Source organism: Onychomys torridus, chromosome 20 (assembly GCF_903995425.1).
Source record: "Onychomys torridus chromosome 20, mOncTor1.1, whole genome shotgun sequence".
Lineage (NCBI taxonomy): Eukaryota > Metazoa > Chordata > Mammalia > Rodentia > Cricetidae > Onychomys > Onychomys torridus.
In genome coordinates, this window is record NC_050462.1 from 45,557,930 (window position 1) to 45,572,043 (window position 14,114).

Here is a 14,114-nt window from a genome sequence, read left to right on the forward strand (position 1 = left end):
CAGGGCGTGGAGCTTTATAAACTCTGCTCTTGTTTCTGCTGTTTTGAATAGGAGTACATAGAGCTTTCCCCTCTGGTTTGAATAAGTCAAGCCCAGGGCTAGGTTGGCTATGATTGGCCGGAGCTAGGAAAATGTGGTTATGATGCAAACACACGCAAATATAACCCGGTATCTGTGCGGCCATTGCTGAACTGAGGCTGCAGGACCTGGAGCCGCCTGCTTTGGGGATAGCACGTCAGCTCTTCACCTGCTGCTTTGCCGGAAGACTGGAGACAGAAGGGGCAAGGTAGGTCCATTGTATGAGTACTCTTAGTCAAGTGCTGAGTAGGTGGGGCAGGAGGGGAAGGAGTCTTCGGACCTTGCTTTGTCTTTGTCTTCTGGGGTGAAGCTTTTGAAAGATTGAGCCAGGAGTTTGTGACCAGCTTTGCAAACTTCTTACTGGAAGAAGTACCTGTAGAGCCCACTGAGTATGTTGAAAACATTCTCAAGGTAGAGGAAGATGGGGTGGGGTAGAGGAGGAGAAAAGACACCCCTTCCCCTGTCGCTGCCTCCATGAGGCAAGAGAGAAGTTTAAACACCAGTAGATTACAAAATGACGACACTGGCTTTTAACCTGGAATTCCCAAAGCACGCCCTGTGCCCATGATCTTCACAGCCCTCTAAAGGATCCTAAAGTGCTGATGATGATTAGGACTTGGGAAGACAGAGATCAAGTTTTGGGGACCTTTGATGTGGGTGGATTTGATTGGGCTTCTGGGTGTGGCAGTTCCTGAATCTTGGGCCCCTAGTCAGCTCCTGGATTCTGAAGTTCATGGCAGAAATGGGATTGTACTAGGGGCTCTGAGACTCACCGTGTTAGTGCCAGTTGGTTAGGCGTTACCAGGTTAACCGGGAATAGGTTGGCTCTGGTTCTTTTTCCTGAGTGGGTCCTGCCTTAGACTTAAAAGTCAAAACCTGGGGTCTGAAGAAAACCTGAGTATTTCCTGATGATTCTGAGCAGCACAGGGTGGGGCAGCACTACTTATCAAATTAAATCCTCCCACACGGGCAGTTCCGCATCATGGCTGTGCTTTGGGCCACTGCTAGCTGCTCTCAAAGGGGCCTGGTCTTTGGCGGCAATCACACATCCTCTCCAAACCTGGTTTTACCCACCAAGGCTCAAGAAAAGAATGGTCAGACCTTTTTTTTTTTTTTAAAGGGGTGGGACAGTACTAGGGATAACAAATGGTCTACCATTTGAACCACACCCCGCCCCCAGACATTCTATACTTAACCAGCCCAGTCTCTCACCAAACAGCAAACATCTACACAATCCCTGAGGCGGTTTTTCTTTTTAATCTTTCATAAACCCATCCATCTCATCTCTACTTTGAGCTTTAGGAGAAACCAGCCTCGCAGGCCTTTGGCATGCTATCAGAGCACAGTCTCCCCGAGAGCAGGACTTGAGAGGAGGCACGTACGCAACACTACCATAGGGCAACCCTGTGTGTTAATAACCAAGCCACGTTAGACTGTAGAAAGGGTCCCCGTGGCCTTCGCACCACTTTTTCCCCTCCCAGCCTTATCCAGCACCTGTGGGTGCTGGAAACCTGTACGTTCACCGAGCACAGTTCTGGAGAAGCTGGGGCCCATGTGGTAGGGGCAGGGAGGCCACGCCCACCTCCCGTTGGCACGCTCCCAGGCTCTGCCGGTCTATCCTCCCTTGTCTTCTACAAGAACAGCCAATGTTTAGTCATGATAAAGGGATGCTACTGTTGTAGGACAGTTCACAAAAGTAAGAATAAAAGCTCAGAGCAGGTGGGGTGACAAGATCTTGCCAGGAACCCCGGAAGAGGAGTTCAGAGATTAGAAAGGCATGGCTTCATTTGGAAATACTTCTTCTCACTGGATTTCCTCGCTAGGAGCCACGGAACTTAGTTTGGGTAGCAGGCATGAAAAAGTGGCTGAGACACAGGCTTTTAAGGTCAGATAGGAAAATAAAAGGTATGGAGCTGGGTCTAGAGGTAGAAGCCCATAATCCCAGCAGTCAGGAGGGTGAAGCTGAAGGAGCCTGTGACCAGCCTGGGCTGTGTAGATAGACCGACCCTATTTTAATAAAACAAAACAAAAAAGCTCAGATACGATTCTCATTCTAGTGTGTGCCCGTAGATAAGTTATTTCATACCCCCTCAAACCTCATTGGTTGTCCAAGGTGACAGGGCTACTGCCTGGGAATGAGACAGTGGGTGCATAGTGAATCAACACGGGCTTGACATCACCTTCAGGAATGTGCGTTGCCCTGCCCCCAGCAGAGGGATGGCACACGCTGCCCTTCCAGAGAACCTGGCTTTGATGCCCAGCACCTACTTCAGGTGGCTCACAGTCCCCTGTCACTCCAGCTTTGAGGAATCTGACACCTCTGGCCTCCAAGGGCACCCACAGTCCCTCGCACATATCCACCAAAACACATAATTAAAAGAAGAAAAAAAAAAAAAAACATTTGGCCAGAGCTCTCAACTAGTGGAAACAAACCTTTGGGACAGGGATGGCCCAGCCAGGTCACTGTGTGGACTGGTGAGATGGTGTGGTGGTGGGGGATAGACCGAAAGGGCAGCACACTGAGCAATGGCTGAGGAACAGGAAGAGTCTTAGGAGAAGCAGTGGGTCCCTGTCAGCTGTGAGGGGCGTCCACCTCCCACTTTGTGATATTTCGGTTCCAGGAAGACAAACTATGTCTCTGAGCAGTGCCTTCAGGGCTGTGGGCAATGACCCTGGGATCATCACCTGGAGAATTGAGGTGAGCCGAATCAGAGTCCCACCCACCCTGACCGCTGGGATCTGAGCCTGTGGGCCACTGAGGGTCAGCAGCCAAGGGCTGGTTTTCCCAGGCTTGTGCTCAATGCAGGTCCCCAAACAGAACCAAGCTTGCCCTTCATCCAGCCATCTGCTTGGTAAGTCTACACTTCCAGTAAACATCTCGGAAAGACGGGTCTGAGAAATGGAATAATCATCACATAATCATCGTCAGAACACTGGTCCCTCCCTCCTAGCTCCAGGGGTGGGGGCATGCTGCACAGATGGTCACTGCTCATCCCTTTACCCCATGGGCTTGGTCTCCCCTGGGTAGCTCTGAGCTCTGGTCTGGGTGCACCTACCAGATATCAGGACACACCCACATCTACCCGCCACAAGTAACCCTTCCCTTCGCTCAATTCCAGAGTGTGAGTCACCGCTTTCTGGCAAGCCTCTAGAGGCTTGTGGGAAGCCCTGCCTAGCTCCAGTGTTTCAGGTTCCCCATTTACTTCAAAATGAATAAGGGCTGGCCAGGTGGCTCAGTGTATGTGCAGCCAAGCCTGGACCTGAGTATAAGCCCTGGGACCCACATGGGGAAAGAGAACCGACTCCCTCAAGTTTTTCTGACCCTCACATGTACAGTGTGACTCTTGGGCACACCCGATAGATAAATGTTAAAAAGAAAGAAAGAGAGAGAGAGAGAGAGAGAGAGAGAGAGAGAGAGAGGGAGGGAGGGGAAGGAAGGAAGGAAGGAAGGAAGAAAGAGAGAGAAAGAAAGAAAGAAAGAAAGAAGAAAAAATAGGCACTAACCTGGACTCATAAAAAACATCCAGATTTTGTATAGAACATACACAAGTATGCTCGCCTTCCTTGGGAAGAGACAGTACCATTTTCGTGTGAGGCTGGGCAAGTGGCCCTCCTAGGATGAGCAAATCAGGACCCCAACACACAGCCTCAGTGGCACATGCCCTGGCACTCTGAGCTGTCAGCCTCCCTCCTGCCCCGCTTCCCAGACTCCCTTTGGGCAGCCTGGTGGCTCTAGGCGGTCAGTCGGTCAGTCGGTTGGTCGGGAGCAGAGGGCTGGACACCCTGTCAGGATTGCCCAGAGGAGGACTTTTCCTGGACAGCTGCCCCCAACTCTTTCCCCTTCCATCGGCTCCTGGGGGCTCACGGGCCTTTCCGGAGAACTGGGGACAAGACCAAAAGGACATGGGAGGACACAGGAAGTCACCACAACAGATTCAGACCCAGAGTGGGGGAGAGCTCCCAGAGTCAGAGCAGCAGACCTGTGCTGCGCTGCAGAGACAGCTGCATACTCTTCTAATCCTTCTAGAAAATGGAGCTGGTGCTGGTGCCTCTGAGCGCTCATGGCAACTTCTACGAAGGGGACTGTTACATCATTCTCTCGGTGAGCAATGTCTTCCTCGGCCAACACTTTCCTCAGCAGGCAGTTCCCAGGCTGTTGGAAGCTCTGACCGGGAGAGAAGTGGGCTTCCTGGCACCGGCGCCTGTCTAGATTCTTCCTCCTGCCATGCTGACAGAGAATGGCCACCACCAGGCATGGGGTTGTGATTGTGCATCAGAGGGTGGGCATAAGTGCGCGCGCGCGCGCGCGCGCGCACACACACACACACACAGCAACTCCCCCTTCTGGGGTCCAAGCAGCACACTAGAGTGTTCTGAGGAAGGCTAGATAAACAGGCAGTCTGCCTTTGGCCACAAAGTACTCTCTGTAAACTAGGTAAGACAGTGTCTGTTGCCGGGCGGTGGTGGCGCACGCCTTTAGTCCCAGCACTTGGGAGGCAGAGCCAGGCGGATCTCGTGTGTGAGTTCGAGGCCAGTCTGAGCTACAGATCGAGATCCAGGACAGCTAGGGATACACAGAGAAACCCTGTCTCGGGGAGAAAAAAAAAGAAAAGGTAGTGTTTATTGCTGTAATAAATGCCCTGACCAAAAGCAGCTTGGGAAGGAAAGTGTTTTATTTTATCATACAGCTTGTAGCCCACCACTGAGGGAAGCCGAGGCAGGAACCTAGAGGCAGGAACTGAAGCAGAGACAGAGGAATGCAGCTTACTGGCTTGCTTTCTTGTGACTTTATGTTTATATATCCCAGGACCACCTGCCCAGGGTTGGCACCACCCACAATGGGCAGGGGCTTCCCACATCAATCAATCAAGAAAATGCCCTACAGACTTGCCTACAGGTAGTCTGATGGAGACTCCCCCCCACCCCAGACAGAATTTCTCTGTGTAGCTTTGGAGCCTTTCCTGGATCTCGCTCTGTAGACCAGGCTGGCCTCGAACTCAGAGATCCTCCTGGCTCTGACTCCCGAGTGCTAGAATTAAAGGCGTGCACCACCACCACCCGGCGACTTTTTCTTAATCAATGTTCTTCCCAGAAAACTCCAGCTTGTGTCAAGTTGTCAAAGAATTAGACAGGACAAATGCATGTGCCTATAATCATAGCACTTGGGAAGCTAAGGCAAGAGGACCACATTTTCAAGGTCAGCCTGGGCTACATAGTAAGCTCTTGACTAGTCTGGGCTATATGCAAACATCTGCCTCCAAAAACCAAAACAGGGGAGCATGATGGCCCACTCCTATAATGCTAACACCTGGGGGTGAAACCAGAAGATTGTGAGTTTAGGGCCAGCCTCAGAAAGTGTGGGCTAGCTTGGGCTACACGATAACCTGTTTTAAAAAAAATCTTTTAAAAAGTGCTCATTCTAGTGTAGGAAATACTACCACACATGGACAGTGCTGGCAGCTGTATTGTTGTTTGGGTGCAGGGGACCTATAGATGAGGGAAAAAGAGTCCCCACTTTAGGAACAGGCTGTCAACCTCCCCAAATGTGGGCAAGCAGGCCTGTAAATGGGTGGGGCTGGTTCTAGTACCCACTTACAGATAGAGAAGGGCTGCCAGTGTGAAGGAAGGCATGCTGGGGTCTTCCCGTACTGGGAAACAGAGGCGATCGCGGGCCTCGCCTCACCTCCCTGGCTACATCCTAGACCCGGAAGGTGGGCAGCCTCCTCTCCCAGGACATTCACTTTTGGATCGGGAAGGACTCCTCCCAGGACGAGCAGAGCTGTGCAGCCATCTACACCACACAGCTGGACGACTACCTGGGAGGCGGCCCCGTGCAGCATCGAGAGGTCCAGTATCACGAGTCCGACACCTTCCGCGGCTACTTCAAGCAGGGCATCATGTGAGTAGCCGCGCACAGGGCGGAGCCGGACAGGGCTGATTCCCAGGGAGGAAGCTAAAGGGTCAGGGGGCCTTTGAAGAAGTTATCTGAGAGATGCACAGCAGTCTCGTGTACCCAGCAGAGTGGGGTGGGGCCGAGTGCTGTGTGGGCCGAGGAACCGGAGCCTCTCACACCTGCTGCAGGGAGTGAGGATCCGCACTGCGTTCAGGAGCGTAACTGGGGCTGCTGAGTGAACACTCGGTATCTCGGAACTCTAAACTCCTCACACCCCCCAGGGCCCTGAGGGCCCATGATCCAGAGTGTTCCAGATTGGGGGGGGGGGGGCGGCTGTGGTCAATGTAAGCATCCACCACAGGGAGAGAATGTGTATTGGCCGCCGCAGGTTGAGAACACACCGAGCATGCACGAGCAAAGACACAGACTGAGATGGACCACAGAATGCCAATTTCTTCTTTATAAAAATCGTGCACACAGGCAGCGGGACACGTTTTACTAGAATGAAGAGGGGACATTTAACTGGCAGAGCAGCAGACGCGGCAGGGAGAGAGGTCCAGGAGGTTTGCACGTGGGTGTGGGCGTACACAGACTTAACCTGAGGGGCGTGGTACACGTCTGTAACCCAAACTTGGGAGGGTCCCTCTGCCTGCAGCACTGCTCTTGCGGTTCCTGGGACTCCTACTTATAATATCTCAGCTCAAACGTCCCTTCAGAAAGCCAGCCCCGGCCTCTAGTCACTGAACCGACCCCTGGGGCGGCCAGGGCGTGGCTGCATTGACTTTGCACATTTGTTATCATAACCCACACGGGTAGAGACTGATGTCTGCATGTTATTACTGTATTTAGTTCATAATAGTAACCAGGTTAATATTCCCTCAGTTATAAAAAGGGGGGCGTGGCCTCTGGGATGAAGCATGTGGAGACCAATGCCTATGACGTGAATCGACTGTTACACGTGAAGGGGAAGAGAAACATCAGGGCCACTGAGGTGAGTCCCACCCAGGGACTGTCTCCGTTCGGTGCTCCTGCCTAAGACCACCCCTCTGAAGCACTGACCTCTCCCACACAGGTGGACATGAGCTGGGACAGTTTTAACCGGGGCGACGTCTTCTTGCTGGACCTTGGGATGGTCATCATCCAGTGGAACGGCCCGGAGAGCAACAGTGGGGAGCGACTCAAGGTCTTGCTCTCTCTCACCTCCTCCAGGCCTTGAGCGGGGCTCTTCGGGTGCCTTCGCCCTCTGCCTTTGAGGGGCAGACCCTGTCTTGCAGACAGGCCAAGGGCGTGTCTCACCCTGGGGCTCCTCAGCAGCGGGGTGGCTTGTCTGCAGTCCTGGTGGCCCCCGTGGAAGGAAGCCATCTGGAAGGAAAGGGTGCTGGGTGAGCTGAGCGCTTCCTTGGGCTTCTTTGGCAGGCTATGCTTCTGGCAAAGGACATTCGGGACAGGGAGCGGGGAGGCCGCGCCGAAATCGGAGTGATTGAGGGAGACAAAGAGGCAGCCAGCCCGGAGCTGATGACAGTCCTTCAGGACGCCCTTGGCCGACGCTCCATCATCAAGCCTGCAGTTCCTGATGAGGTCATGGATCAGCAGCAGAAATCAAACATCATGTTGTATCAGTGAGTACTCAACCCTGGCTGTGGGCTGGAGGCTGGGGGTGGGGAGACATCCCCTGGAAGAGCCAGGCTCTCAGCTCGGGTGGAGGCGTCTACCTTTGCTCTTGGGCCATCCATCCATCCTAAGTGTGTCTCCTACAAGCAGCTCAGAAACAGCCCCTCTCGAGGAGGCAGCTGTCCTCAATTCTTGTTAGTCTCCTGACCTCTGGGTGAGACTGCCTGTCATTCTGGTGTATCCATGCCTAAGGGATGTGGATGGGAGAGTTCGGGAGAGACACACAATCACCTCCAGAGAGTAGAGTATGTCCTCCTCTCTGTACTGAAGCTGTGTCTGTCTCAAAGAGTCAGACTCTGCAGAAATGCTGACGACGGCATTACCTTAGCTGTAGGACGCTGGACAGAGGGAAGGCACAGGCTAACCTCCTTCTTCACCAGGGTCTCGGATGCAGCTGGGCAGCTGGCGATCACAGAGGTGGCAACAAGGCCTCTGGTCCAGGACCTACTGAACCATGATGTAAGTAGAACCAGAGGGGCTTGGCTTGAGGAAGCCAGAAATAACTTCAAAGGATCGGTAACCAGGCTTATCCCGGGCTGATTCAGGACTGCTACATCCTGGACCAAAGTGGAGCCAAGATCTACGTGTGGAAAGGCAAAGGAGCCACAAAGGTGGAGAAACAGGCAGCCATGTCCAAAGCCCTGGTAGGATCCGTCAACGTACGATACCACCCTAATACTCTGCCGGTGTCACCATGGATATGCACCCAAACACACCAGGCACTGCACACAAAGCAGGGACACACACGAGCTTCCAAGTAAACAGACCAACTGGGGTACAAATGCAGGATTTACCTTTTCCAGTGTTCTGGGCTTCAGTTCCGATATCTACAGGGGTAATCCCTGTCTCCCAGAACCTCTGGAAGATAAAACCCATTCATGCCGGGCAGTGGTGGCATGTGCCTTTAATCCCAACACTTGGGAGGCAGAGGCAGGTAGATCTCTGTGAGAGAGGTGCTGTTCTCATTGAAGGGGATGTCACATGTCCAGATTAGGGGACCAGTCTTCAAAGGGCATTTACTAAATTCTGCAGATGTACCACATGACCCAGGTGCAATTAATGAACCAGTAACTATGATACAAAATCAGGAGACTTACATAGGAGGTCTTCAAAGTCAATCCATAATGGTCAGAATCGTGGTAGTCTAATGAAGAGACACCAATGTGTTCCTAGCTTTTGGTGGCAGGTTACATGGAACCTTAGACAGAAGTGAGGTAGACATTGGCTATGATTCCCAGGGGCAGGGAGGAAGGAATTATGGGATGAGCAAAACACTCAGTCTTTTATCTGGGGGTGGGGCCATAGGACTTCATCAAGATGAAGGGTTACCCCAGCAGCACCAACGTGGAGACCGTCAACGATGGTGCCGAGTCAGCCATGTTCAAACAGTTGTTCCAGAAATGGTCAGTGAAGGACCAGACCACAGGCTTGGGGAAAATATTCAGCATTGGTAAAATTGGTGAGATCTCCTCGTGTATTCTTCCACTCGGGACCCTAGAATGAGGCATGCGTGTGTCTTGCTCACTTGGCTTTTCCCACCCTTTCTCTGCAGCTAAAATTTTCCAGGACAAGTTTGATGTGACTCTCCTACACACCAAGCCCGAAGTGGCTGCCCAGGAGAGGATGGTGGATGACGGCAGTGGGAAAATTGAGGTGAGGCTGGTGAGGCTGGACCAGCCTCTGGGGTGCTCCTGCTGCAGGAGGGTAGCCCGTTCTGCGTGCTTCTCGCCCCACTCCACATTTCCGCGTTCTCTAAGAGGCGTGGAGGAGGCTTTTTCCCCACAATGCTTCAGGAAAGTGAGAGACACATTCCCCCAATGGGCTGTCACCTAGAAGATATATTTAAACCATCATTTAAGTCTACGAAGACCTGGGTTGTATGATGGGAGGTACTGGACCAGTGTGACCTGTGACCCCCCTTCTAGGATTCAAATCGTGTAATAGGATGAGCCTTCAAGGCAGAGAGGACCCAGAGAGGGAGGGGGTACTTGGGATGGGTGTTAGCACTTCATCCCCCTTGGGTTCTGTCAAACACTGCCCCAGTTCCGTTTAGGTGGAATTCTCTGAACAGGATGCCCCCTCTCTGGGTGACTGTGTCTTCTCCTCTTGTGCCCAGGTCTGGAGGATTGAGAACCTGGAGCTGGTCCCCGTGGAACAGCAGTGGTATGGCTTCTTCTATGGGGGAGACTGCTATCTGGTTTTCTACACGTATGAGGTGAACGGGAAGCCCCATTACATCTTGTACATCTGGCAGGTAGGCCAGGCAGCTCTGGGTGGTGGATCCAGATGCCCCCTGGCCACTGGGCCGAGGTCCATCACTCCTCCCTCACCACTGCAGGGCCGCCATGCCTCACAGGATGAGCTGGCAGCCTCGGCTTACCAGGCGGTGGAGGTGGATCGGCAGTTTGATGGGGCCCCAGTGCAGGTTCGGGTGAGCATGGGGAAGGAGCCACGCCACTTCATGGCCATCTTCAAAGGAAGGCTGGTTATCTATGAGGTGAGGGCCTAGAGACAAAACCATACCTGTTCAGGGATGCTCGGGGCTGATGGGCCAGTAAAGAGCTACCGGACAGGCCAGGGCTGGGGTGAGGGTGTGTGTGTGTGTGTGTGTGTGTGTGTGTGTGTGTGTGTGTGTATGTGTGTGTATGTGTGTGTATATGTGTGTGTATGTGTGTGTATATGTGTGTGTGTCTAGGTGTGTATGTGTGTATATGTGTGTGTATGTGTGTATGTGTGTGTGTGTGTGTGTGTGTGTGTGTGTGTGTGGCGGGGCAAGATACAGGGGTGGACAACACAGGCTTAGCTTAGACGTTAGGACAAAAGAGACGTTTAGCACAAGACATTCAAGGGAATCTCAAATGCCTACAGTTCTGAGCCCCAGCCCGTCTAGCTAGTGCTCATGTCTTTCACGTCTGAGCCACGCTGCCTGTACAGGTGTCACACCTCAGCTACCCACCCTGTAGCCTTCCAACGCTGCGCTGCCCCTCCTTACCACCCAGACGTGCCCCTCTTCAAGTCCAAGGCCCACTTTTTCCGTGGAGCCCTGGCGGAAGCATGGGCAGGCAGGGCAGGCAGGGCAGGCAACGCAGTCACCTGTCGGGTATCACACGAGCCTGGCATCAGGTCCTTCCCTTGCCGTGTATAAGTCAAGTTTCCCAATCTCAGCTTCCTTGCACGCACGGTGGCGCAGCATCAGCTTCACAGAATTATTCAGAGATCAGCGAGTGGCATAGGGTGACATTCTCACTCAGAACCTTTCCTGTTAGCCCAGGAGAGCCCGAGGGGTGAAGGTGGCATCCAGAACATCTCCGTCCACAACAACCAGTTCATGTGGTGCTCTGTAGATCTGGCCTCCACTTTTCTCTCCCTAGGGCGGGACTTCCAGGAAGGGAAATGCAGAGCCTGACCCTCCGGTAAGACTCTTCCAGATCCAAGGAAATGACAAATCCAATACCAAAGCAGTGGAAGTCTCGGCCTTTGCTTCCTCGCTCAACTCCAACGATGTCTTTCTGCTGCGAACTCAGACAGAACACTACCTGTGGTATGGCAAGGTAAAGTGGCTGGTGGGTCCCGGCCCCTTGCAGCTTGCACATGCTTCCCTGGCTCCACCCTGGGCCTGTCAGCGAGGTGAAAGGTACTAAAGAGTAGGCTGGTGCAGTCCTCAAGCGGAGGACCCCGTCCCGAGTCTTCAGAGGAAGCATCTACATTCGCCAGTCAGAAACTCGATGCCGCCAGCCCCCAGAGACACTGCAAGCACTCACATGCGTGGTGGGCGCTGGGTCAGTGTCCCCTGTGGTAGGTCAGGTGCTGACAAGGAGAAAGCACATGTGATGTCATCGCTCCAGGTGCTTTAAAAGAGAATACAAGGCCAAGTGTGGTGATGTGTGGCTGTAATCCCAGCCCTGGGGAGGCTGAGGCAGGAGGATCGTGAGTCTGCCTGGGCCTAGTCAAGACCCTATTCTCAAAAAACCAAAAGGTGGGGTGACATGGGTACCAGCGAGGTTGCTTGAGGGGTAAAGACACTTGTCAACAACGTGAGTTTGATCCCTGCATCCCACGGTGGGAGGAGGGATCTAACTCCCAAGAGTGCCCCTGTGATGTCTGTACTCCAGCATGCATGCCTCCATCATGAAAACACATCCCATAATGAATTAGTCAATTAATTAAATTTTAAAATGGGAGGAAATGTCCATGGTGACACAAACCTGTAATTCTAGCTATTTGAGAGGGTAATGTGGGAACATCTCGAGTTCAAGGACAGCCTGGCAAAGTAAGACCCATGTCACCAACAAAAAAAAAAACCCAACAACAACCCAAACAAAAAAGATTCCACCTCTTTAGGGGCTGGAGACATGGCTAGCAGAGATGCCTCTTGCACAGGACCTGGGTTTAGTTCTCACACATGGCTCACAACCATCCGTAACCCTTGTTCCTGGGGATCTAATGCCCTCTCTGACCTCCACAGGCACTGCGCACATTTGGTGTACACACACACACACACACACACACACACACACACACACACGGACAAAACACTCATACACATAAAGTAAATCTTTTAAAAAAAACCAACAAACAAAAACCTCTGTACACAAAGAATTGTTTACACATATGTACAGCACATTTATTCACAACCCTCTCAAATTATAAGTAATCTGGAAAATGGGTAAACATAGGTATGTTCATACAATGGAATATTACTCAGCGGTAAAAATGACCAGCCACCCATGCACTCAGCGTGGAAGAGTCTCCAATTCATGCTAAGGGAAAGTATGCAAACGCTAAGGCTGAATGTTGCCTGCTTCCACTTGAGACAGCCCAGAGACGGCAGGTTATTCCAATGGAGAACAGCTTGATGTAGCAGTGGTCAGGAGCACAGGACTCACTCCAAAGGGGCAGGAAATGGGGGACTAAGGAGATGTCACTCTAACTGCACTGTGGCAACAAGGTTCTGTTTTTAAGCCTTGTGGAGCCCAACACAGTCAATTTTACTGTAATTTTAAAAAATATGACGCCAGGTGGTGGTGGCACATGCCTTTAATTCCAGTACTCAGTAGGCAGAGGCAGGCGGATCTCTGTGAGTTCGAGGCCAGCCTGGTCTTCAGAGCAAGTTCTAGGATGGCCAGGGCTACACAGAGAAACCCTGTCTTGAAAATCCTCCCCTCCCCTGGGAAAGAAGAATTAAAATTACATGCTGGGCCTGGGGGACACAGTGCTTGCTCTAGAGGCAGAGTGTTTGCTACGACGCATGTGCCAGACCCCAGTGTTGATGACGACGGAGAACTCATGTGCTGAAATTCCAGGTGAGGGCAACAAAGGTGACTTCTGCCTGGGACCACTGTGGGTTCCAGAACAGGCCTACCCTTCGCCTGCAAGTCCTGCTTCCTCCCTCTCCCCATCCTGGGGCGCTGCAGCTCAGAGCTGACCCCCGTTCAGTTTCAGAAGCCTGGCGCCACCTCTCGAAGAGCCCCAGGTTTCTGACACCCATGCTCTCCTCTCCCACTCAGGGGTCTAGTGGGGACGAGCGGGCAATGGCCAAGGACCTGGTCGAGCTTCTCTGTGACGGCAACGCAGACGCTGTGGCTGAGGGCCAGGAGCCGCCTGAGTTCTGGGACCTTCTGGGAGGAAAAACATCCTATGCTAATGACAAGAGGTGCGTGAACACATCAGCCCTATATCCGGGGCTCCTCTAGCCTCTAGGCTCGTGGCCTGTACAAACCCTAAGATCCTTCACAGTTTTAAACATGACTTCTGGGCTGGGGACACAGCAAAGTCCTTGGGGTGCAAGCATGTGGACCTGAGTTCCATCCCTCAGAATGTACCTTACAAACTGAACAGACCAGCAACACAGGGCTGAGATCCTGCTGCTGGGGAGGTGGAGGCAAGAGGATCTTTCCGACTTGCTGGCCAGCTAGTCTAGCTGAACTGACACACTCCAGGCTCTGTGGGAGCTATGGAGGAAAACACCCAGAGCCCTCTGTCCTCATACATGGACATACTGGCACATGGGCACCCACACAACATGATGCCTATGCCCTCTGTGCTCATATGTTCATACATGCACGTGCACACACACAGGCACCCACACAACATGATGCCTATGCCCTCTGTGCTCATATGTTCATACATGCACGCGCACACACACACAGGCACCCACACAACATGATGCCTATGCTCTCTGTGCTCATATGCTCATACATGCACGTGCACACACACAGGCACCCACACAACATGATGCCTATGCCCTCTGTGCTCATATGCTCATACATGCACGTGCACACACACGGGCACCCACACAACATGATGCCTATGCCCTCTGTGCTCATATGCTCATACATGCACGTGCACACACACGGGCACCCACACAACATGATGCCTATGCCCTCTGTGCTCATATGCTCATACATGCACGTGCACACACACAGGCACCCACACAACATGATGTGCTCATGAAATGCCATAGCATGCACGT

At 52.6% G+C, this 14,114-nt stretch overlaps 1 protein-coding gene across 1 annotated transcript; it reads left to right on the plus strand.

Moving 5' to 3' along the window:
* The first annotated feature begins 159 nt into the window (after nucleotides 1-159).
* On the plus strand, nucleotides 160-13,348 carry Avil (advillin). Its single transcript, XM_036169742.1, has 15 exons — nucleotides 160-286; nucleotides 2,700-2,776; nucleotides 4,106-4,180; nucleotides 5,781-5,977; nucleotides 6,854-6,962; nucleotides 7,044-7,154; nucleotides 7,388-7,590; nucleotides 8,023-8,101; nucleotides 8,188-8,286; nucleotides 8,948-9,101; nucleotides 9,195-9,295; nucleotides 9,759-9,896; nucleotides 9,981-10,139; nucleotides 11,014-11,193; nucleotides 13,150-13,348. The coding sequence occupies exons 2-15, from the start codon at nucleotides 2,711-2,713 to the stop codon at nucleotides 13,333-13,335; spliced, it is 1,857 nt and encodes a 618-aa protein (XP_036025635.1). The 5' UTR covers nucleotides 160-286; nucleotides 2,700-2,710; the 3' UTR covers nucleotides 13,336-13,348.
* The last annotated feature ends 766 nt before the right edge of the window (nucleotides 13,349-14,114 follow it).